Source organism: Glycine max, chromosome 5 (genome assembly GCF_000004515.6).
Source record: "Glycine max cultivar Williams 82 chromosome 5, Glycine_max_v4.0, whole genome shotgun sequence".
In the NCBI taxonomy this organism is placed as follows: domain Eukaryota; kingdom Viridiplantae; phylum Streptophyta; class Magnoliopsida; order Fabales; family Fabaceae; genus Glycine; species Glycine max.
Genome location: NC_038241.2, coordinates 39,968,085 through 39,993,357, shown reverse-complemented (window position 1 = coordinate 39,993,357; position 25,273 = coordinate 39,968,085). Strand labels below are relative to the sequence as shown.

Here is a 25,273-nt window from a genome sequence, read left to right as displayed (position 1 = left end):
TAGTGGTGGCATAATCTTGTTAATCAATGTCAAATTTGATATTGATTAAGAAATTAAAAAATATATTTATTATAAAATCATAAAAAAAATAAAAAGAATCATAAATAATATCTTGTTTGGCATTTATGGTTAAAATAAGATGGTAAAAAAGTTAGGAAACATTGGGAGCCATGAAGGTGAAGGGAAAGTGGAAAGAAAGGAATCTGATTCGTGGGTAATGAATGTAATGTTAGCGTGAACACGGAAAGACTCAAATTAAGAGTGGACTCAGTCAGTCGTAAATGTTCAAAAAAATCCAAACTCATCATCACACACAACACGCTCACAACGAGGCAATCTTTTCTTTTCTTTCTTTTTGTCGAATAATATTATTTGTTAGTTTAACTAAATAGTACTAATAATTATAATGGTTCAATCGATAGGTGAATAATTAATCATTGGATTATGACTAGATTATTTCAAATTAATTACGTGATCAATTTAATAATAAATTGTGATCCGATTAAGTCATCGGATTTGGATTAACAGTATTCCGAATCAAATTTCACAACTATTCTAATAAGTCTCTTTTCTTTTTTTTTTTCTTCTTATTTTTCAGTTTAACCTTCTCTGCCGTACCATAAAGTGGTGGGTAGGTCTTCCTGTGGATGCACAGTGCAGACTGAACAAACAACACAGCGAAGATCCCTATGAAAATTGTTTCGATTTCTGCATCAAGCTCCAATTTTGAAACCCCAGGTCAGCTAACATCGCATGTTTTTCTTTCTCTCTTCTCGTTTTTCCACTCTTTATCCTCCAAATCCATGTTTTTTTCTTCTCTTGTTTAGCTCCCCTTTCCTTTGGGTCCTGGATTCACCATAACGGTTCCTGATTTGTGTGGTTTCAGATACCCTTTTCCCTGAATTGAAGTAAAACCCATCCATCCAGCTCAGAATTGTTTATTTGTTTAAGAAAGGAATCTGCTTGAGATTAGAGGTGGGAATTGGGGAAAGGTGGGATATGGAAGAGGAAGAGGATCAATTCTATGAGACTCGTGAGGAATTGTGTTCTGTCTCTGATGTGGGTTCGGATTGTTCTGAATCAGATGAATCTAGTTCTGGTAATAACGGACATGTTACTAGGTACCAGGTTTGGGCAAAAAAACTTGAAAGTGTTCACCAGCGACGCCTCAATTTCCTGAGATGGATGGATTTGGAGTCTGATTTGAATTATTCAATGAAGGGAGAAGAGTTGGGAGATCAACCTTGTGGGATTGACCGAATCACTGCAACAAGTGGGGCAGTGCTGAGAACTTCTTTTGCTGTTGAGGAGGGTCTTCCCTCAACCTCAAACCAGATTGTGTTGGATTCCTTGTCTGATGAGGCCTCCGGCTCACAAGAAAATTGCGAAAATTTGGCATGTATGATAAGGAATTTGGATGATGGAACACAATATATTGTGGATAAGCTGGGTCAGGATGGAGCTCCTAGCACACTGCGGGTTTTGGGTTCGAACCAATTGATTAGTTTAGAGGAGTTTCAGAGAAATATTGGGCCATCATCGTTTGTTCGCAGACATTTGCAGAGAGACACTGAAAACACAAGGTTGTTGCGAGTTGGGAAAAGGAAAATGAAGAGGGGTTGGCTAAGGAAACTGGATTCTATTGCTTGTTTTGTTCATAATCATGGGCTTGATGAAACTAAATACAAAGACTGTGATTCAGTGGATAGAAGTGGGGTACAAAGAGTTCGAGTTCATTCATATAGGAAGCGGGTTAAGGAGCTTTCCTCCCTTTACACTGAACAGGAGTTTAAAGCACATAAGGGTGTTATTTTGACAATGAAGTTCAGTCTTGATGGAAAATATCTGGCTAGTGGTGGTGAGGATGGTATGGTACGTGTGTGGAAAGTGGTTGAGGATGAGAGATCAAGTGAATTGGACATTCTGGACGATGATGCGTCAAATATATATTTCAAAATAAATAATTTTTCATGCGTTGCTCCCCTTGATGTAGATAAAGAGAAGTTAGTTAAAACAGAGAAGTTGAGGAGATCCTCTGAAGCAACCTGTGTGATTGTCCCACCAAAGACCTTCCGCATATCATCAAAACCTTTGCATGAGTTCCAAGGGCACAGTGGTGACATTTTAGACCTTGCTTGGTCCAAAAGAGGGGTTAGTTTCCGATAGAAGCAAGCTACTCTTATTTTTCTTGTTATATTTTGCACTATCTTCAAAATTTGTTATCATTTTATTTTCTATAAAATGGAACTTTCTGTTGTTTACATTCTTCTTTGTTGCAGTTTCTACTGTCATCCTCTGTTGATAAGACCGTGCGCCTATGGCATGTAGGAATCGACAGATGTCTTAGAGTTTTCTCCCACAATAATTATGGTGAGCTTCTATTGCCTTGGTTGATAAGTGATTTCGATAATGTTGGTTTTTCTGTGATTGTGTTCCTCTGTATTTTTCTCTTTTGCTAAATATCGACTTGTTACTTTTTCCTTTATTGCAGTTACATGTGTCAATTTCAATCCCGTCAATGATAATTTTTTCATCAGTGGTTCAATTGATGGAAAAGTACGCATATGGGAAGTTGTTCACTGTAGGGTTAGTGATTACATTGATATCAGAGAGATAGTCACAGCAGTGTGCTTCCGTCCTGATGGAAAGGTCTGTTTCATTATATATTTAACGATAAAACATTGTGGCAGGAAAATATCTTTTGTTTTGTTCCTAAAGTTTGTTTTCTCATTCTTCCAGGGCACAATTGTGGGTACCATGGCAAGCAATTGCCGTTTCTATGATATCGTAGGTATGTACATATTTGGATCAATAGATGTTTGGAATATTGCTACATCTTGATGTCTTTGAGCACCATATGATACACACTGTGCTGTTATTAGAAATAACGTATATAGGTTCTGTTAATAAAAAATTAGCCATTTAATTTGTGCATATATTTCCTTCCCCGTTATTTGAGTGCATTTTAGGTGTTGATCTTCAAATTCATTGAATGTTTTTTGTGGATATAGAGGGACTTCTTAAACTATCAAATGCTCTTCCTGTATTGTGATCAATATGCTACTTAAAAAAGAGAAACTTAAATGCCTGCATGGAAATGGAAGTATGCTTGGATTATTGGTTTGTTGGTTCACGTCTACATTTAGTGTGTAGTGACTAATAATTGTATATCGCTGTAGGTTCTGTATCTATGCTACTTTGAGTAGCTCCATTATTTTGAGTATTGGGTAGATTTATTATGTTGAAGTCCATTTTTCCTAAATGTATAATTATTCTTTTATCTTTTTTAAGGATTACTTATCTTCCTTTCCCCTGTAATATTATTCTCTTGGCCTTAATATATCACAAAAATAAAATAAAAGTATGGAGTTACACTGGCTGGAACAACTACAAGGTCAATGTGCATATGGTCAAACTATGGATTACTTTTTTGATTATTTTCATGCTATATTCTGCTTGTAGTATAGAATAGTGTCTGAATTTAAACATTTGATCTAAAAAATGATGAGTAGTAGCTTCTAACAATCTTTTTTATATTTTTGCATTCACTTGTCTAGATAATCATCTGCAATTGGATGTTCAGTTGTGTTTACGAGGCAAAAAGAAGACATCAGGGAAAAAGATCACTGGCTTTCAGGTAGGTTGTTTCTGCCACTCTCTTTTTCTGTTCTGTAGTATTCTTTTCTATGCCAACCTATACAAAATTATTGAATACTGATCATTAATCTTATATGATTAATTTTGCAGTTTTCACCTAGTGATCCAAGCAAACTATTGGTTGCTTCTGCTGATTCACATGTCTGTATACTTTCGGGAGTTGATGTAATCTACAAATTCAAGGGTAGGTTTATACATGCTTTCCTTATCTGAAAAATCTTCTGAAGTTCATCCCATCTATGCCTGATTCTTCTCTTGCAGCATCTTACAGAAACAAGCATTCATATAATTTTATTTATGCATGTCTCTGGAATTCCTGCAATGAGGACTTAATATGGACATGCATGAGGTTTTCCCAGTCAAATTTGTGCTCTGATAATTGATTTCGCCCAGAATTTTCATTTTTGCAAGTGCATTAGTTGTTACTTGTACCGATTCCTCTTCTTTGCCTGCAGGTCTAAGAAGTGCAGGTCAAATGCATGCTTCATTCACCACTGACGGGAAACATATCATCTCAGTTAGCGAGGATTCACATGTATGTATCTGGAATTACACCGGCCAAGATAGGAGTACCTCCAAAGCAAAGAAAATTTGGTCTTCAGAGAGTTTTCTCTCCCACAATGCAGCCATTGCTGTACCTTGGTGTGGCATTGAGTCAATGCCAGGAACACTCTTATCCCCATCGCTAGGAGAGGATGTGAATCAGAAGTGTTCTCTGCCTTCTCCTGATTGTTTCTTCTTGAGTCGTGGATTTCTGTCAGAGTTGATCCCAAAGGTTTCTGCGACATGGCCGGAGGAGACGCTTGTGGACTCATCATGCCAAACTCAAACTGTTGTTTCTCCTACAATGTGTAAATCAGAGTACAAGTTTTTGAGAAGTGCTTGCAAGGGAATGTCTAATTCCCACTTGTGGGGCCAAGTAATTGTGACAGCAGGATGGGATGGATACATAAGAGTGTACCAGAATTATGGATTACCCGTTCGTGGCTGAAAACAAGGCTTAAGCTCATTTGTTGGGGCATTATAAGGTTAGATGCTATGCTCACATAGCATTAGAGGGTTCTTGGATACAATGGAATTTGCTACAATGCAAAGCTCCACTGTTTTCGAGCATTATAGTATAGCAGCCCGGGCATTCTTCAATGGCTGATTGGGGATTGCCCTCACACAATAATATTCTTTATACTAAGTCAATATCAATTACATGATTCTTTTAATTTTTAAGGACTGTTGGTTGAAAGAATGTAAGTTTCAGTTTTGCTGATGGTCCTGGGCGAAATGTAATTTATGATCATGTGTATATTCTATTTTAATTTATACAAGAATTTTTTGTTTACACAATCTGAATGCCGGAAAGTGCATGTTTGAATAATCAGAACAAAAAATACAAAGAGTTCAAAAGTACATTGAGAAGGGTTATCCAAACATGTACTTTATTGCTTGAAAGGGAGCAAATTGTAGTAATTACTCTATTATATTTATTATTTTAAAATTGATAAACTTTTTTTTTTAAAATTTGACAAACTTTTTTAAAAAATAGCCATATAAGGCAAAATATCATTATTACAACTGGAGGAGTATTGGAAGACAAAAAAACTCTTCAAAGAAGATTCTGATTGGATGAATGGTAATATAGTTATAATATGGATAGTCTTTTGTCACTAACACTAATTTCTGTCACACAAAAACTTAAGGAACGATCTTATCACCCTTTTTCCCTTTAGACCTCAAGCATTTGTAGTCAACATTTCTGTGTGCATTTGTGCTTAAAATTCCTTTGTTATAGTCGTTTCCACTCGATATTTGATAATGAGGAGACAAATGTCAGTTGCATTGCATAAATAAAGTAGATAAATGCCAGTTGCCTGTAATGTAATGGATGGCACTGTTTTAAGCCACTCGTTTTACTTTCCATGAGGTATAAGTAGAAAAGATGCTTGTGAACACGACATTGCTCTAACTCTAATCTAAAAGTTTATGGTTTATCCTATTTTTTATGCCCACTTGGAAACTCTAGTGGTAGGCTTTGTTAGTGAATAGTGACAGTGGTGATTCGAATTTAGCGCAAACAATGATGCGCTACAGTGATGGATAATTAGCTTTAATTTTGTTTAGAAGGAACATTTTTTTTAAGCTGATTTGATCTTGACAGGACCTAGGAAGAAATATTTTTTTTAAGGTTATACAGTCAGGATTCGAACCCAATCCTTTAAGGATTGTCTTACAATAATTACTATACGGACCAAAAATACCAGTACCTAGGAAATATTTGTTTCGTTGCGAGGGGATCTTTGCTTGCAGCTGATGATGGTGAATAAAGAACTGAACAAACCACATGTGCTAAGTAGGACTCAGTGGATCCAATTCATTAATTAATTTGATAAACTTGATTCTTGAGTTAAATGAATTTAACATGAATTGAAAATTAAGTTCCTTGATTAAAGGAGTTGAACGAGCCAAGTATAATTTAATTTGTTCAATGCATGAAATATATAAATGAATGACTATGATGATTTGTATGTAAATTATCTTACTGCAGGTTTAGTTGGACTTAAGGAGCTGGTGAGACACGTTCCTTCCAAAACAACTACTCAACCTTACCTTGCTTCTGTTTTTTTTTTTTTTTTTTTTGACGTGAATTTCATGTTTTTATTCTGACCATTGATGCATTTAATATTTTAATTCGAATTGAACAGCTTGTGAATTTAAATTGAAACAAAATTGAACTGAGAAAAATTAGTATATATAAAACTCAAATTGAGATAAATCTAAATAAGATTTATGCTTATTTACTTGAGTTATTTTTCAATTCTAATGCTAGATAATTTCAGTGGGACTCATACGAAGGAAGGGCGGCATGTACCCCAGTGTGTTAGGAACCACATTTAACGGAACTAAAACATTACTATATTATATATTGAATAAAAATGTTCTTATTTAATATATTGGTCTTCAATGTTTCCACCATTACTAGTGAGTATCAAATAGGGATATATTTTCTTTAAAAGAAAGATATAATTGAGACAAAAACATTCATTAGACTTCAAAACTAAAACGCCAACTGTTTTGAAAAAAAATAAAAAGGTTAAAACGTCAAAATAAATGGGGAAAGAGAGTATAAATTATAATTTTGGATTTAACAGTAATTATAATCGAGAAGTTAAAAAATATAAATATGATGGTTATTTAAAAATGATAATAAGACTCTAATTATGATTATTATTAAAAAATTATAATTTGGATAACTCTTTATTTTTTATAATTTTTTTTACTGAATTGTAGTTTAAGAATTACAAACCAGAAAACAAATTTAATATGAATCACTTAGTTAATTTTTTATCAACAAATTACATATTTGAATTTAAATTCCTAGATTTCTATAATTAATAAACCATATATAATTCCATCGAAAAATATTGCTTATTTTAATTATTTATTATTGTATTAAATAACATTGTCGTATACTGGTGAAAAAAAAAAGATTGTCGTATATTGAAAGGTCAACCGTCAAATACATTTTTTATTTGTCATTATTACTCCGTTAAAATATCCCACTAACTTGAGCATGAAAATTGAAAATACTTTTAAATGTTCATTTCAATATTTTATTTTATTTTTTGGTAAATGCCCTTCTCGATAGTATTATAAGTTTTATAATAATCGTTATATAAGAAGAAAAAATAATAATTGTTATTTTAATTTTTTTAATATAATATTAATTATTTTTTCATTTATATTCTTTAAAATATTAATGATATGGGTTAAAAAATAAAAATATAAATTAATGATGATAAAATTAATTTTATAAAAATTTTATTTTTTTATCTATTTATTGATTTTTCTTTATCTCTCTAAAATAACTCAACTTTAATTATCATGCCAAGGAGGAAGTAGTGTGCAAAACCACTAAAAGGAACAATGCTAGTACTATGGTAAAGGAATGAATTTTAATCCACAACTGAAATCCAAGCTACATAAAAAGGAGCGGCATGACATGAATTAGCAAAAGAAGAACAATAATCAAGTGGATGAAACCATGTATAGCTTTCATGCACCGTCATTAATTTGGCTCCTACAGCAATTATATCTTTCATTACTAAAGAAATATATATTTAAAAAAAAATCCTCCAAAAATTTAAGAATATATTACAAGTTTTCAACTAATTTATCAACTAATTTTATTAAATATAATCATAGTTTTCGTTTAGGGTATATTCTTTTAAATAATAAAAGATATATTGTTTCATTATTATTTTTTCCTCTTCATACTAATTTTCATCATCCTACTTTTTCCGACGTGATGATATTATTTTGTCCCTACAACCTAAGTTTTTATGTCCATCATTGAACTCAACAAAAGATAGTATTAATATCTAAAAAAAAGACGATGCTTATGAGATATTGAGATTCTTCAATATATTTGTTAAAAAATTTAAAATAATAAATATAATAAAATTAAATAATTTTTTTAAGTTTTTAACGCATTTTTCATAAAATATTTTAATTTAAATTTCCTAACAAGTATCGTCAAGTCATTTGTTTGAAGGTAAATATTTTTTCTTTTGACTGATAGGTAAATGTTAAGTAATATTCCTAGGACACTCCTTAATAGGACTATTTTTTACAACAATATAGGACTTTTATTAGTTAGAATATTAAATTAAAATAATTATCGTATGCTTGGTTAGTCACAGTTTTAGTTAATCAGTAGTTAATTAATTGTCCATATTAATGATTTAAATAATCTGCATACACAAAACATTGCATGAATAAATATCTAACATTGGGCCATGGTTGGACCAGAAAATAACATTGGGCCAGATAGAGCTTGATACAACCGAACGTATTGGTGCTATCACGTGGATAACGCGATCTTAATTCGTGCTGTCGTTGGATATAGTGCCAATTTGAACATAACCATCCACGTGGATTCAAGCGTTCCACAAGTATTCATAATATATATATATATATATATATATATATATATATATATATATATATATAATTTACTAAACTAAACTTTTTTATTTTTTTTAGTATAAGTGTATTAACAACTTAGATATATTTAATTATAACTTATTAATGCATTCATAAAAAAAAAATATGTAGGTTAACAAATCATAAATATTTATTAAAGTATTCTTCCTTATTTATTTTTTAGTATGAGTGCTTAACAAACTACACCATTATGTGCTTTAAAATATTTTATAATTATAATTTATCAATTTACTCGTGCTAAAAAATAATGATATGTATATTAGCAAAACATATATATAAAGAGCATGAATCAACCTATATCGATATAACTTTAACAATTATTAAATTATTTTTATAATTTAATATAAAATATGATTTTTATTGATTCAATTGTTAAATTATATCCACGTATTATTAAGATTATCAACATCAAATTTTTTTAAAATTAAATAACAACAAATAATTAAATAATTCATATTTTAATATATTTTAAAATATTTATATTACGTTGATTTTAATATATAAGAATAAGATAACAAATGATTTAGAATTAATAAAAATTTTGTATATATGATTTATGTAAAAGGATTTTATCTAATGATAAATTTTAAGAAAGTATTATCTAATTAAAAGTTATAAAATAATATAATAATTATTAAAGTTATATTTTAGTTTTTTTTCTTCAGGTTAATCTTGTTTGAGTCATTTAATTCACACCTTAAGCCAGGAGAAAAACATCTTTTGAAAGAAAATATAGAAGTGATTACACAGAAATCCTAATCATCTTTTACGAAAAATATTTCGTACTATAAATAATAAAGATGAGATATTACAAAGAAAAGTACAGTTTTAGGTGATTATAGTTTTACAATTTTTAATTGATTTTGAATCCTTATATATTTTTATTGCATGAATCTTATAATTTTCTTTAAAGATCAAATATTTTGTAAAAAAATTAAAATAAATATTTTAATCATTAAAAAAATAATGTAATATTAAATGATAAAATTTATTTGAATAACTAGTGTAATATAAAAAAAACAATAAATATTATTATTATTATTATTATTATAAAATATAAAAAACGAACCTTAAAAGTTGATAACTTTGCAAGGATTCTAGTCATCATCTTAAGTCTTAATCTATCTCCTTGTCATAATATCAACCGTTTATTTTTTTGAGAAATAAGCCGGTTTTATGTTTATTACATTATTTAACAATTTATTTTAATCTATTATGATTGCCGAGTCTCTTTATAATATCATCAAATAATTTCTTGGAACTTACATGATTAGATGATAATACAAATAAAATTATTTTAATAATGTATATATAAATGCTTAAAAAGGCGAATAAATATATGATTAGGAGATATATATAGTAAACAAAGTATTTAAATCAACATTAAAAAATTACATCTAAAGATTTTATTTTTAAAAAAATGAGAAATTTGTACTTATACAATTTTAATATTCAAAAGTTTGTACAATAAAAAGTAATTAAAAAGGAAAGGAAATGAAAGGGTTTGGGATGAGAAGATATGACAGTAAGAGAAAAGAGAGAGAAAAAAAATAGTATTATAAAAGTAAGTTTATTTTTCATGTATTATTAATATAAAGTCAAAAAATTAAAAATCATTTTAAGTTTTAGTTATAAAATTTATCTCATACGACAATATTTGATTAAATAATATAATTTTTAAAAATAATCAATACATTCTATTTTTTATATATAAGAAAAGACAATACTAAATAGTTTATAATAATTTACATATTATACTTAACCAAATGAGTTAAATCTAACTCTTGACATGGTCAATACATTCTAATTAAATTTATACTAATATAAAATTTTATTATTAATAATATGTGTCTTTAAATAATTAGTATTAGTATTTTAATCAAGAATTTTTAAACATTATGATATTATTGGATGAAATGATCCAGATCCTAAATTGATTTGTTCAAATACATGAGTGACCAATCACTCGTCCATGAATTTGATTACTTTAACCATCCAAAAATCTGTTGCAAAATTATTTTTCTTCAAAAGCACGCTCTCTCTTCCACGGGGCTCATGTTAGTAGGTCCCACGCAAAAACCATGAGAGAAAGATATTCTTCGAACAACAACCACCACATGGGGGATGCCCGGCCCCATGTTCTTTAGTTATTTTCTTTGATTTACAAAGGCTATTGTCCGCTTATAATAACTCCAATGGAACTTTCTGGTATAATTTTGTATTATCCCCAGATATAGAAGTACAGCTACATCCCAGAAACAGAACAATAAATTAAAGAATATGTACAATTAGAGTTTTCCTGCCACTTTCATTTAATTCCAATCTAGCTAAGATCCAAGAGTTAACATAACCCAAGCTCTATAATCATTGTATCATCATATGTCAATGCAATCTAACTAGCATCTAAAGCAATCATATTTTAGACTTGCAACAATTAATAAAATAAAACCAACAAGTTTCCTATATATGATTTAGTCTAAGTAATGATATATATATCAAAATAATTGTACATTGACATGGTTATATTATACCCTAGATATATAAAACTGTGCAAATTAAGTTAACCCTTCCTATCGATCATTATCTTGACTCTATTAAGATCAAAGAGAGAGCAAAACAATATTAGGGTTGCTCTCTCTAGACCCATGTATCTTTTCCATAAAATCATATCATATATAGTACTGTATATATTGCAGTGTCCCAAGAAATTAACTTCAAAATTCAAGGTGCCTAAGTAGGTCAAAGGCAGCTTTTGGACCCCTAGAAATCATGAATTCGGATGCGGCCCATAGCCTTGCAGCTTCAGTTGAGTTGGATCCCAATTTTGAGGTTGAAGTTTCGTTACAGTCAGCAAAGTACTTGCCGGAGACATTGAAAAGCCTTGGATGAGTGGCCACATAACATGTCGTAGCAGCTGCCTATATTTTTACATGCAGTAAACCAGAGAACAAATTATGACAATGAAATACAAAGTAAAAAAAAAAAATTAAACTGCTCATATGATAATTATTTATATTGTATCTAGATTATGTAGGACAGACACAATCGAAAATAACATGATGCATGCATACACTATAATATCTTTATTTCATATTGTATTTAATTACCTGAGGAATGGTCTTCAAGAGCTTGGAAGCCAAAAAGAACACCAAATCTGCAATTTTATTTTAGAACATAAAAAGGAAAACCCCAAAATCAGTGACCACTATTAGACCAAAAAAAGAGAAAAAGAAAAAAGATTGGCTTGTTTGGGTGTTGGTTCCAACCTGTGAGCAAGCCCTCACGCTCTCTAGTGAGTCTGGTTCTGACGATCCCAGGATGAACACAATTCACAGTGACGTTGGCCCCCATTTGCTGTAGAAATGAATTAATTTGTTAATATTATCTTTTGTGGAACAAATGAAATATGATAAACTAATAAAAGCAAATAGCAAGAACGGGGTTAAATTCCTGAGGAAGCACTGATTACTGAGTAGGGAAACAAACAAATGTGACTTTTTGAGATGGATAGGATCATATATAGACAGATATTGCATTGCATGTCAATTATTAATCAATTAAATATGAATAGTAGTAAGTGTATTACCTGGAGTCTACGGGAAAGTTCCTTGGTGTGGAAAACGTTGGCGAGCTTGGAAAGAGCATAAGCACGTGTGGCGTCGTAATGCCTGCAATGGGGGACACCAGACAACAAATTTTATTTCCGTTCAAACAGTGGTGCAAACACATCACATCATTAATTAATTTCTAAACACAACACCTTTTGTTGCGGCTTATAAGAGCCAGATATGAAATTGCATCGCCGGAAAACCACCCGTGGATGCTCGACGACACGTTCACTATCCTACCCTGCACTCCTGTCTCCTTCGCCGTTTCCACCATCTTTTTCACCAACAAATTCGTCAACACAAAATGACCTGATACAGACAGTATATAAATCCATTCCTACTCTAAAATTAGATATATTAATATTATTAGTACTATATATAATTGTTTTTATCCGTAATTAGATTTACAACAACTCATACTTTGTTCAATCAAGCTCGATCCCTTCACTTGACTATTAGTATATGATTTGAGATTACATACTAATTTCATGTAACATATTAAGTCTTTTTCATAAATTAAAAAATGTGAGATCTCAGAACATACATATAACATGCAATAATTTCTCACCTAGGTAATTAGTGGCAAAAGTCATTTCAACTCCATCCTCAGAGATAGCATGCTCGTGTGCGAACTTTCCAGCGTTGTTTCTAACAATCATGATGAGAAGGATTAATTCCTATTTTTATTTTTGAGAAGAAAATAAACTAGTACTGATACGTAAAGTGAAGGATTATATATGTATATACATGAGGAGATGGAGAGGCAAACCGAGAGAGTGGAAGTGAGCAACGAAGGTTGTAACCGAATTCAGAGAACTGAGATCAAGAGACATAACGATGATTTCCGAATCAGGACACTCTGACACTATGCGCGCTTTGGCGTCTTCCGCGGCTTTCATGCTACGCGCCGGCAGAACCAGCCTCGCACCACGCTTCGCTAACACACGCGCCGTTTCAGCTCCGATTCCAGACGTAGCACCGGTGATGATGGCGGTGATGGAGTGGAGATCGGCGCGGTTTTCCGTGACTTGTTCGGCGGTGGATTTGGACCCGAAGCCGCTTGGACCGGCGGAGCCGAGAAGGTATTTAACGGTCTCGAGCATCTTAAGGATGTGTTTGGTTGTTGGATTGGAATTGTAAAAAAAAGGTATTAATCTTTTTCACTGTCAGGTTTTGCAGATGCTAGGTAGCTAGCTCTGCATTAGACAAAGAAGAAAGCAAAAGTGATGAGTGCTGAGAAAAGAAAAAGAGATACTGATACAGATTGGTTAGAGCTCAGGGCTACACAAATCAAAAGGAATGCAGCTACCTCACTGCATTTTTATAACCATAATAAATACTTGACTGCAGAAAAGAAGGAATCAACTAGTAGAGAGAGAAAATAAATATGGAAAAAAGCAAAACAACCTACTATAGCCTACATATTTGTCACCCATGTATTAGATAGAATGAAAAAACAATATACTATAGATATTACTCATCTCTTTTAGAATAACTATGTACTAGTTATTTTATACAAAATAAAAATATAATAATACCTTAAACAGAATAATAATTTTAAAAAATTAATAATCTTGAAAGAGACAAATGTCAGTGTCACTCATTAAAAATATTAGTGGAAAAATAGTTAATATTTCATTAAAAAAAATTAACACGGTATTTATTCTTAGATAACTTTTTTCCCCTTATAAATATAACATTTATTTTAAGATGAGAAAAGGATTATATTTTTTAATTATTCATGTTACCACTATAAAATATCTAATGATTTATCAATAACAAATGGATGAAAGTAAATTTTAGTAAAAAAAATTCTTTTCAAACAAATCTTGATAGGAGGCCTTACTTAAAGAATATATTTTTAAATACAATTTTTTTAATGGTTAAAGTCCATGTAAACTATAAAATTTATAAGTCATACTGTTAAAACTCCTTAAGTTAAGTTTATTGTTTTTTAGAATAATTTTTCTTAAAAAAATTATACTTATCATAAATTTTTATTGGCTAATAGCATAAAAAAAATTATATTAACACTCTATAAATAAACTTCAAAGTTATTTGCACGATTGAGACTGTGTTTCTTTACTCTCTTTTTTATTAATTGTAAATTGTTTGATGAAGGCTTCGTCTTTGATCAAGTACGGTTTCGGATGAGCTTTTCCTTTTCCCTTCGCTTTCCTCTGGAATCTGTGTGCCAGGGAAAGACACCGATGAGATATACTACTTTTTATTTCTTGGCACCACTCTAACCTTTCGTGACTATAGGTAATCTGGTTATAATAGTACACCATTATTTTAAGAAGGACAGTGATACCCCGTACAGAATTTTTATTACAATAAATTATATATACTTTAAGAGAAAGGAAAAAAATTAAATAAAACGATTGATGTAATGAAAAGATAAAGAGAAAAAATAAGTTGTAAATGAGTTTAATAACTTTGTATCGCTATCATTTAGCTCATCTGTTAATTAACAAAGTTTCACATTTATATCCTTTTGTATTTGATTCTACTTGTGTTTATGCTTTTGTTACGAATGAAATGACAAGCAATATTCTAAGAACGGTTTACCCATAACTAGGGTAAGGATTCCAAGAATCCCGAGTGTGTATTGTGGGTTGTTACCTCCAAGTTATGTAACGTCTCTTTTGGTTCTCACCTAAGGCTCTATTGGCGTACACCCAAAGGATATTAAAGTGTTCATATCAATTGCATCCATAATTAATGTCCGACCAACAGGATTGAAGGGGTACACACTCCCGTAGTATCAAGTGTGTAACCATGAGACCTGAGTGCGTGATCACAAAGAAATTAAGATCAAAGCATTGGTCGTCTAACATCCAACCATGAGGGCCAAAAGGATACAATTGTAAAAGTCAAAAACCTGATTATACATTGTGATTTATAGCTAAATAACAATATAAAACTTCTATATTGTACACTACACAATCTAATTTCTCAAACAAAAATGAGTTTAATAAATATACAGAGTGTCAGTGTAAAGAAAATTATACTATTGATTTATCAGACATTACAAATAATTTTTTTAATAATTATTAAAAAATGAATAAATTTACTATATGCAATAATATGTTATTAGTGATGTTATAAGTATAAAGCCTATTTTGTAAAAACATTATTATAAAAATTAATGATAAGTATAAAACTTCGTTACTATTATAAAAATTATTATAAGCATATGATTAATTATTCAAAAATATCTATCAGTGGCTTTATTATCCAAACTATCGATAAACATGTGTCGAGAGATAAGACACTTTGTTTATCATATTGACTTTTTCATTATTAACATCAACAATGTATGTTAAATCAATCTCATCTATCTTTTATATCATATTGATGGCTACTCCTTCAAACAATTGTTAGAATTTCTGATATTAAGTACTTTTATTTTTCAAAAATAATTTTAAAAAGTGTTTTTGTTTTAATAAAAATATTTATTTTTTATTCTCATCAGAGAATACAATAGAGAGAGGACAAAGAACTTTAGTTCAAAATGACCATCAATATCTCTCATTAGCTTTAATCTAACCATGAACATGAAATGAACTCTACAACTCATCTCTATCTATACATGATATCCTCGACAATGCTGTCAACGTGATAGAATCTTATTAATTCCTTTTTATCATGTCACTATGTGGTTTTAGTCATGTCCCTTACCTACATGGTGTGGGATACATGGTTGTGTGTCTGGATGTCAAGTCACGACATTTCATCTTCATGGTACTATTTCATATTATGTCTCATTAGTTCACTTTGTCAATCGTAATAGAAATCGGGTGTCAATTCCACTACCTGGTATCTTACTGATGAGTCAATCATCTGAGAGACTTAATAATCTTGGATGATTCATTTTGGATGATATATAATCTTCCAAGCGAAACATTGAGTCTTATAACATAAATGCTTAAAAATATTATTTTTCTTCGTCAAAATTGATATTTCCAAAATATTCATCCCAAGATATTATCGTCAAATTCGGCATTTGAAGGGTAATAGAAAATAAAACAGTATGCCTTTTATTTTATATATTTAAAAAAAAATTGATTTCATTTTCAAAATATTGTGTAGACGATTGGATGCCATGAGGAGAAGAAAAAAAAAGAATGCAATATATATTAGTCGAAGCGAGTAATGGGCACTGTGGGTTGATTAATGAAATCCTAATAAATGTGAGGGATTGGGAAGAGGGATAAGCACGAGGGTCGATGTACGTGAAATAAAGCATCAATCGTCAAAGGAAGAATCAGCCCGCACGTGAGGATTGAGAATTCAGTAAGGCAACCACAGAGGCACATGAACATAATTTCTCCATCTATAGTGCTTACTTTAACATTAACAAAGATTGGTCAATCCTCGAATCAAGCATATTCTCGGGATACATGGTCAATCATTCTTGTTTAAACACTAATTATGTTTAAATTACTACTCATTCTCTTTTCAATAAAGAAATTTTTAAGTACAAGTAATATTTTAAAACAAAATGTTGAAATTATTCAATTAAATATTATTATGCTATAAAATAAAATAAAAATTAATGACGTTTTTTTATATATAAAACCCTGAATGAAATAGTTGATTTACCCGTTGTTGGGTGAGAGGTAAGATGAAAAATAATTTATGAAGAATAGTTTTCTGAAGCTCCAGGATTTGGACTCACAACATTCTTTCTCCTCAAATAGATGATGAATGCAGATACGTGATTTGTGAAGAGGATGGTGACAGAAATGGTAACACCGTAATACTGACCATTCAAGCAACAAAGGGAAGGCGCGGGCAAAAGATCAGTGCGAAGGAAGTAGGAACAGTAGTTCACAGAATTTAGGAATAATATTATTGAATAAATTTATTTATATTTTAGTTCATTGTACTTCTTGCATGCAGGGATATAAGATCATATGTTATTATACATAATTGCGTAAAAAAGTCATGATTTTGTGATATAAGAGCATGTACAATAGAGTTGTTTAATGGGTTGTTTAAAAAAAATATTATTTTAGTGTTTCATATGTAATTTTGAATTGTTTAAAATTTAAAAGAATTATTTATATAAATAATTATTTTTCATGAGTTATTTAACTTTATATCAAATACAGAAGAAAGAAATAAAATATTTTTGAGTTAAACAATTTATTAATAGAAATACCCGATGGGAAAAAAAACTAATTAAATCGGTTAAAATTAAGATAACATAAATTGAGTTGCTTATATCAATACCATTAAAAATACTCTAATAATGGAAGACTAAATAAGAAACTAATGATAATTGAAGAGATTAAATAAACAAGGCTACTGTAATTTTTAAAGAGATTAAATATGTAAATAAGAGAAATGCTAGCATGTTAAAAGAAATGTGCTAAAGTGTGCATTATTAACGTTATCATTTTAAATAAAATAGAACATATTGTCAGGGAGAAAAACAGAACAGACTACATAAGAAGAAAGAAAAAATAACTATAAGTTAAACTTATTTAATAAATGAATTAAGTTCATAAGTAACATTAATCATAGTCGTCTCACTTAAAATATAAGGCATTCAAAAGAATAAAATCGAAGCTACAACGCTTTTGCAGACTCATTTGACTACGGATATAAATTTCAGCAACACCAAAGGATGCATTCACGTTTGCCTATCATGATGATTGTGTGCAATGAAAACATAAGGCATTCGGCTAATACAATATTTACAAATTTAAGACTCGGGATCATAAATAATTTGTGAGCTAAAAAGGGTCATCATATACATGATAGGATTAACTAGGCTATGCATGCAATAATGTAATATCAAGAATTAATCATCTTAAAATCCTTAAATTCTGAGGGATAATTAATTTGGTAATGACTAAGTTATCTTCAAGAATTCTATAGCCAATAGGCAAAGAATTGTTTAGACACAAGTAGATGATTGGTCATTACACCATGGAGTTTATGATGGTTAAAAAATGATTAATGAGATTAAGGAGGGATGATACTACCTCAGTTAAAACTTGTTTAGTTGTACCTAAAAGTGGCTCTCTCTTCGATTTGTCTCCTGCATATAAACACAACCCATCCTATCGAGCCCTAGATTTTATGTGCATTTTTTAATATGCCACAATCATCAATCATATATCATCCCCGTTTATCCACTGCTTTTGGGTCATTAGTGATTCCTAGCCATCTTTATTTGACCAATCAATTGTGGGACTCGAGTCAGGAGAAGCAAAATCCATTAACTATGTATCGCATATTAAATTGTATTTGTGGCAATTACTTCCCACTCACTCATTATAGGGTGGCTATTTGTATATATTAAAGACCCCATAAACACATTTCTCGCTTGTTTTCATTATTGAGTGAAAGTATTCTTCAATGATTGCCGCTCTTTCATGGGTTAGAGTAGAATCTTGGAGGACCCGCGTCCTTGGTTTTAGGAATAAGCTTTTCTAGTTTCTTAATCTACATAAATAAACTATAAAATGATTTAGTGATACTAATCATCCATCCACCATTTTAATTTAATAATCTATAATCTATTGTTCGATTGATTACCGAATAATAGCTTACATTTGTTGATTGGTAAGGCAAGGTTGGGCAAATCTCCACCAATATATGCCAAAAAAGAAAAAGTAAAGAGGGTGATGCGTGGGGGAATGGTTGGTGACACATGCCAGAAACGCAAAATATTAAGTTCTGTGACTCGTTAACCGAAATGGAGAAAGTTAACGGAAACATTATAAAGAAAGCAATTTGATATAACAAATAACCTTATTGTAGATTTCATTTCATGGATGTGGTACATGTAGTATATATCTTGGATAAAAAAAAATAAAAAATGAGCGTAGTGCCCAGGTGGGACATAGTATACATTAACGAATCCAGTTGGTTCCTGCAGATTGAAACTGTATTTCGTTGCACCGAAAGAGAGAAATAAAAACTTAAACCGTACAAAATATTTTCAATAAAATATAAAATACCACCTGAGTCCTGACAACTACTAAATATTAAATACATCACTAGACAACTTATTTGTGTTTTGTAAACATAGCACAAATATTACCAGATCATCTTTTTCGTCAGAGTAACGACTTTACTAATAGATGGACGAAGATATTCTCGAACCTTTTGAAGTGTATTCCATCTTTATTTTTATTTATTTATTACACCTTTTAGAAACTGTGTTGTGGGCTTCAGATTCATTACGTCAAACGCCAAGCACATGAATTTTGAGGTTTGATGGGGCATCGGAGAGTGCACGAAACAAAAGGCCCATGATTTTCTCAAGCCCTTTTTTTTAATCTTCCCACACACAACTTTTTTTGGTATTTTTTGTATAAATAAATTACCTCTTAGACTGAATAATTTGAGAGGCCTAACTCAACTTCAAAAGCTAGCTCAAGAGACGAGAGTTATTCCTCACTTATATATTCTAATGTGAGATTATAGCCAATGTGGGACTTGAATTATTTCCAACAATACCTTCAATGGAAATTTATTTCTCGTTGAGTGTATTGACCAAAACTGTCAAGATATACAGCAGAAACCAATTTTCATTATGTTCATCGACAAAATATTTAGTTTAATAAGATTTTGTCAAAATACATTATTTCCGTCATATTGGCAACACAGAAAAAAAAGGTGACGGGAGGGGGGAGGGAGGTGTGAAGAGAGGGGAGTTGTGAGTGTAACAAACAATATAAGCCCAATACAGTCTTGTATCACGGTGTTAGCGCCGCCCAATATACGTGTCACATTTGGATCGTGTTTAATCCCGTCAGACGCCAGTATATTAAGCAACTCACATCAAATGGTCCAATTATGCATCAATTTGTGCCAAAGCATTGATATGTGATGACATCCATCACTTTTGTTGAATTTTCTGAACATACTTCCAAGTAAAACATCAAATGGCAAATAAAGTAATAAACTCGAATCATCTCAACTTTTATTATAGGCTTTAACAAGTGGCTTTTGACGCATTTATTAACTACTTTTCTTCAACCCCTCATGCAAATAGCTTTCATGAATAAATTCTTGCAGCGTACCAAATTTTTTCCACCTTTCTATCTCTGGGCACATCAGCATTCTATGTTCCGATCTTCAGGCCATCCAAACTCCTCCAAGAATGCCAACACAACTCCATTTGACCAGCCAAAACCAGTCTGCATTGCAATACAGTTCAGTCAGATACATGTGAAACAGGCAGATGGCAAAGATGTCATTTACTTTTTTCTCACTGAAATAAGAAGTTAACAAATCCATACAGAAAATTTCTTCCATACAGTCTAATAATAACATTTATTTTTTTCCCTCTGAAATAAGAAGCCTAATAACAAATCCATAGAGAAGAAAGTAAAAGTCAAATTTCTTCCAGTCACCCAAATCATCTTATATTTTTCTCGAACGTTTCCCTAGACCAAAAACAATAATGGTGAAGCATAGCCATACCTGGGGTACATATTCGCCCCCACCTCCAAATTCTCCACAATGCTCCACGTCAAACTTTTCATGCATTACACCTGTTTTCTTATAAACAATATAATTGGTTGTGACCCATCTGATGGCAATTTCCTCAGCCAATAACCTTGCTTCTTTCAATCCCGATTTTAGCAGTCCTTCCACTAGCATGTGTTGAAGCGGCGCCCACCCATTTGGAAAGTCCCTGTTGAAAGTATTTAAGGGTCATTAACAAAGGCTGATTAAGTGTAATATTTTACCTATCTTTCCCTCCCTCACCTTGCTTATTACTTACCACTGTTGCCCTGAATCAGTCAAAGAAGTTGCAACTCCAGCATCACGGAGCAGGCCAGATGTTTTGAGACTTTCAACAACACTACTCACAAGCGAAGTATCTTGATAAAAATAAAACATCAATAATCAACTTAAAATGCAGGAGGATTTTTTTTCAATGTTTCAGAGATAAAGGTAAACAATTTTAGTTATTGGTTGGTGGTGCTCGTTTGATATCCAATCAAAAACAATTTTAGAAGAAGAAATTTGTTAAAGCATCCTTTGTGTGCATTCAATAGAGACTCCTTCCTTAATTAAATTAATATATACACCAATAAAATAAACTAATGTTACGCTGCTTAACAGCTTTTTAGATCATTTTTCATAAAAATGATAAAATCACATGCTAATCTAAACTAGTTTAGCAATCTATCCATATCTTTAACGACCAACAATTCAACTTAAGTACTTAATAATCTACAGTTACTTTAAAACTTGGCATGCAAGATCAATAAGGCAACTAGTTAACCTATAATTGAACAATCAAACTGACAAAATCACAGTCCAAAGTATGGATGGTGTAATTGTTTACACTTCGGAAATTGATCTTAAGTTCATGATTCTCTATGCATGAATGTGTGTATTCAAGGCAACCTCCAGTAAATAAAGTTCAAGCTTGCTGATTAGCAACAACAAGGATTGAACTCGATACTAAACTGATACCACAATTTGCAACAACCACTTGAACTCAATACTAAACTGATACCACAATTTGCAGCAACCACTTGTGTACTTAAATTCACTTGCCAGTCGCAACTAAAGTTGATGTGATAGCATATCTATCAAGCATACCTGAGTAAAATGGCTTCATCCACAAAGGAACAAAATTGGAAGCAAATACATTTTGATTCTGATGCTCGTTTTTCCAAACATGAACCTCCTAAAAGTATCAAATAGACCGTCATAAGAAGTACAGAAGGCAAAGACAGCTCATCTTATGGTAGATTAATACAGAGGGCTCCAGGAAATACCTCACATGTACTGCTGAGCCAGTAATCAAGCCACTGTTTCTTGTTTGCATTCCAGAAAATAGAGTCCATTGCCTTCTTTCTAAGATCAGAATTTTCCAGGAACCGTTCAGCAGTGCTATTATCTCCAGTAACTTTTGCAAATAAGGCAATATTAAGTTCCATCTGAACCAATGGGCATCACAAAATTGATAAGGTTATAGACACTGATTTCAGTTCTTCTTTTATTCATTAGTCTAAGACATACCCCGAGTAGAAATGCGTTCAAATCAACAGGTATTACAGATGTTGTAGCCAATGTTGTGAAATTAGGTGGATTTCTGCGTCATAAGAGATATGATTTCATTGAACTGTAAGTATTGTCGACTCTTAAAGAAGGCAAAGTGTTAGAATCAAACTTGAGAAAGGCGAGCATTTGATTGAAAGTACTTAGCCTTAGGCTTGGGAGCCTTACAAACACTGAGTTGCCACAACAGCATCTCAATGCCTAACTTTTATGGTTTTTTCTCTTTCTTTTTAGGAGGTCGAAAATGTTAGCGTATACAAAATAGTACCTCATCCATCTGGTGCTGAAATCCCATCCTGATTCAGCAGCTGATGCCAGTTCACGGTAAAACTGCTGTTTTTCTGAAACACTGGAGAAGTTGGAAGCAGATGCCTTGTCCTATTGCACGATGAATTACCCAAAGTTATAATTTAACTGTTTAAGTGCCATTTCATGAATACCCCAGTAGTTAACAAACCACACACACCATTATGGACGATTCCGGCCTGGGTTTGTCCCACTTTGCATAATAACGATTTAAGGTATGAGTGCAACCTTGAGCATCCAAAATGGTCAGTTTATGTATATCTACAAGATAAAATATATGGCAAACCATTAGACTTGACCACTTAGGCAAACTAGAAAATAAATATACAAATATCATCCAACCACAGTTAATAAAGTGATTGAGGCCAAAAGTTGTAGTGCAATACCTGAATTCCAAAATTCATATTCTTTCAGTAAGGCAGGTAGAGATCTTTTAACTAATTCCAAGTCACCCGTGCTATTGTATATCTCATAAATCATGGCGCTTAAAAGGGGAGGCTGGCTATAAAATCATAGTAAAGCTTATAGTCACCATTTCAGTTTATAAGAACAATAATTATTTATAATAACTTCCTTTTATAGTTTTATTTCACAAGGAACAGAGTGCTGATATGAATGAGAATGTGGCATGATATCAAAGGTAAGATGACGAGAGTGAAATCAAGCAATTCGTTAAGTTGTTTTAAAATCAAAAAATTAGTAAATTATAAAACCAGAAAAAAATTGATATTCGTCAAGTCTAATTCAATAAATGGCATTAATAACGTTGTATGAAAGGGCATGCAACTAAATCATAAGCACACAAAAACACCAAAGTCAGGCAATACTTATTTATTATAGGACAAAAGTTACATGTTACTAGTACACTACTCCCTCTAAATCATATTATAAGAAAAATAATTAATTTCATTCTAATTGAGAAAGTTAGTTGACATCATTTAATTTTTTTAATCTCTAATAAAAAAAATAAGATTATTTTTAAAAATACCCTTAATTGGAACTTATTATCACGAATAAAAAAGAATCAAAATTAGTTAAATTTATTTATATTTAAGTTGAACATGAAAAATTACTTTTTCTATGTAAGTGTAGAGGGAGTAGTATATTAGTTAGAGGTATTATTATTCTGACATAAAAATGAATGTTTTGGCAAATGGCATAGCATAACAGGCACAAGACGAGTGGAGTGGAGTACCTCCTGTTAGTGTAGTAAGCTCTAGCCCCATTAAGAACAAAGCCATATTTATCTATCAAGGAAATGAGATTGGTGACAATAGCCTTAGCTGTGTCATGCATTTTACTGGCCAGCAGGCCCCTGAAGCCAAAAAACAAAAGCAGGTAAGCAGTGGCAGGCCAAGTAGCAATAATAACAAAGTGCAGAAGCAAGGTCAAAGTCAAGGCCACCTAATAACCCAATAGGAATCCCAGTAATAAACCTCGCGAAAACGCGACCCGGGAATGACAACCGAACCAGGGAGAGGGAGCAGCGTATGTAAGTCTGGCTGTGCCTTCACCGCACCGGATATTTTCCGGCTCAAGTTTTTCCAAAGCGAATGGACCTGCAAGGCCCAGGCCCTAACCTGAGGCTGGTTCACCTTGGGCAAGAAACCCTCCGGCTCGGGAACGAAATCCTGTGGGTCCCGGTACACCAGATCATCCCCTGCACCTTCAAAGTAGGCTTCTATGAAACGCTTCAAATCCTCAACCGGCACGGACCCGTTGGCGTTCCTCGGAAGCTTCTGGAACGCGTCCTCGGTAACCGTGAGGGCGGACTTGAGAGGCATGTCCACGTAGGTTTTGGGATCGAAGTTGGAATGGGCGAAGGTTTCGAAGGCTGTTTCTTGGAGGCGTTCGAGGAAGGAGAGAAGAGGGGTTGAGGGCGTCACGGCCATTACACAGTGTGATGCTGTTACAGTGACTAGTGTTAGTGAGAGCCATGTGAGGATGAGCACTTTATAATTTTGAGCGTACTCGGCCATTGTTTGGAAACTTTTTTATTTTGGTAATTAATCAAACACATAACATGAAGAAGAAGAAGAAGAGAACAAACCCATAATTGACAGCGATTTCGAAGCCGGCGATTGACGCAAGGGGCCAACCTTGACTTTTGCTAGGGATGCTTTCTAGTTCTACCCCAACTCTGTTGTCATTGGTTTATTATTGCTTCAATACAAATATCATTTCTTTACATCCAACACATAACATCTTTTGATAAATATACACAAATTTTATTTGATACCTAGGAGTTAATGATATAAGGTGATAGTAACACATATTTTATAATAACATTTTTTTTATATATTCACTTAAAACTATTATTGAACATCATGAAAAGTTGTTGGTCTTATTTCTCCTTTAGTAAGCTTGCTTGTGGTGTTAACAAATGAATTTTGAGTCAAAAAAAGTCGTTCAATCCAAAGATTAACATAATATGGGGTTTGATTCGATTTGAATTATTTTCATAGAAATATAGTCAATTATTTTCATAGAAATATAGTCAATGTAATCCAAATGATAGAATGTAGTTTAGATTAGATTTGATGATTCAATTTTTTTATCATATTCTTACATAGTTATATTACATCTAAGAACATATTATAATCCGATTTTGGACCATATTACGTTGCAATCTATTGGATCATATTACATAGTTTCAT

General features: G+C 31.9%; 3 protein-coding genes across 5 annotated transcripts; 1 reads left to right on the top strand and 2 right to left on the bottom strand.

The window, feature by feature from the left end:
* The first annotated feature begins 520 nt into the window (after positions 1-520).
* LOC100803309 (WD repeat-containing protein 44) lies at positions 521-4,993 on the top strand. Its single transcript, XM_003525278.5, has 8 exons — positions 521-738; positions 887-2,151; positions 2,280-2,370; positions 2,492-2,649; positions 2,740-2,791; positions 3,558-3,637; positions 3,748-3,841; positions 4,113-4,993. The coding sequence occupies exons 2-8, from the start codon at positions 1,000-1,002 to the stop codon at positions 4,646-4,648; spliced, it is 2,163 nt and encodes a 720-aa protein (XP_003525326.1). The 5' UTR covers positions 521-738; positions 887-999; the 3' UTR covers positions 4,649-4,993.
* Positions 4,994-10,938: 5,945 nt separating this feature from the next.
* On the bottom strand, positions 10,939-13,742 carry LOC102670316 (short-chain dehydrogenase TIC 32 A, chloroplastic). The gene is made up of 7 exons (XM_041015668.1): positions 13,011-13,742; positions 12,832-12,911; positions 12,416-12,572; positions 12,242-12,323; positions 11,922-12,009; positions 11,763-11,809; positions 10,939-11,573 (listed from the first exon to the last, which is right to left on the bottom strand). The coding sequence occupies exons 1-7, from the start codon at positions 13,364-13,366 to the stop codon at positions 11,370-11,372; spliced, it is 1,014 nt and encodes a 337-aa protein (XP_040871602.1). The 5' UTR covers positions 13,367-13,742; the 3' UTR covers positions 10,939-11,369.
* A 6,221-nt stretch (positions 13,743-19,963) lies between these two features.
* TRE1 (trehalase 1) lies at positions 19,964-24,803 on the bottom strand. 3 transcript variants are annotated; one of them, NM_001251113.3, is made up of 12 exons: positions 24,667-24,803; positions 24,021-24,522; positions 23,812-23,931; positions 23,003-23,118; positions 22,777-22,877; positions 22,579-22,688; positions 22,272-22,344; positions 22,028-22,189; positions 21,849-21,936; positions 21,019-21,118; positions 20,715-20,928; positions 19,964-20,428 (listed from the first exon to the last, which is right to left on the bottom strand). In NM_001251113.3, the coding sequence occupies exons 1-12, from the start codon at positions 24,668-24,670 to the stop codon at positions 20,345-20,347; spliced, it is 1,674 nt and encodes a 557-aa protein (NP_001238042.2). In that variant the 5' UTR covers positions 24,671-24,803; the 3' UTR covers positions 19,964-20,344. The 3 variants fall into 3 exon arrangements, with proteins under 3 accessions (NP_001238042.2, NP_001336381.1, XP_014630846.1); NM_001349452.1 differs by lacking the exon at positions 24,667-24,803 and having other exon boundaries at positions 24,021-24,646; XM_014775360.3 differs by lacking the exon at positions 19,964-20,428 and having other exon boundaries at positions 20,786-20,928; positions 21,003-21,118; positions 24,021-24,756.
* Between the last annotated feature and the right edge of the window lie 470 nt (positions 24,804-25,273).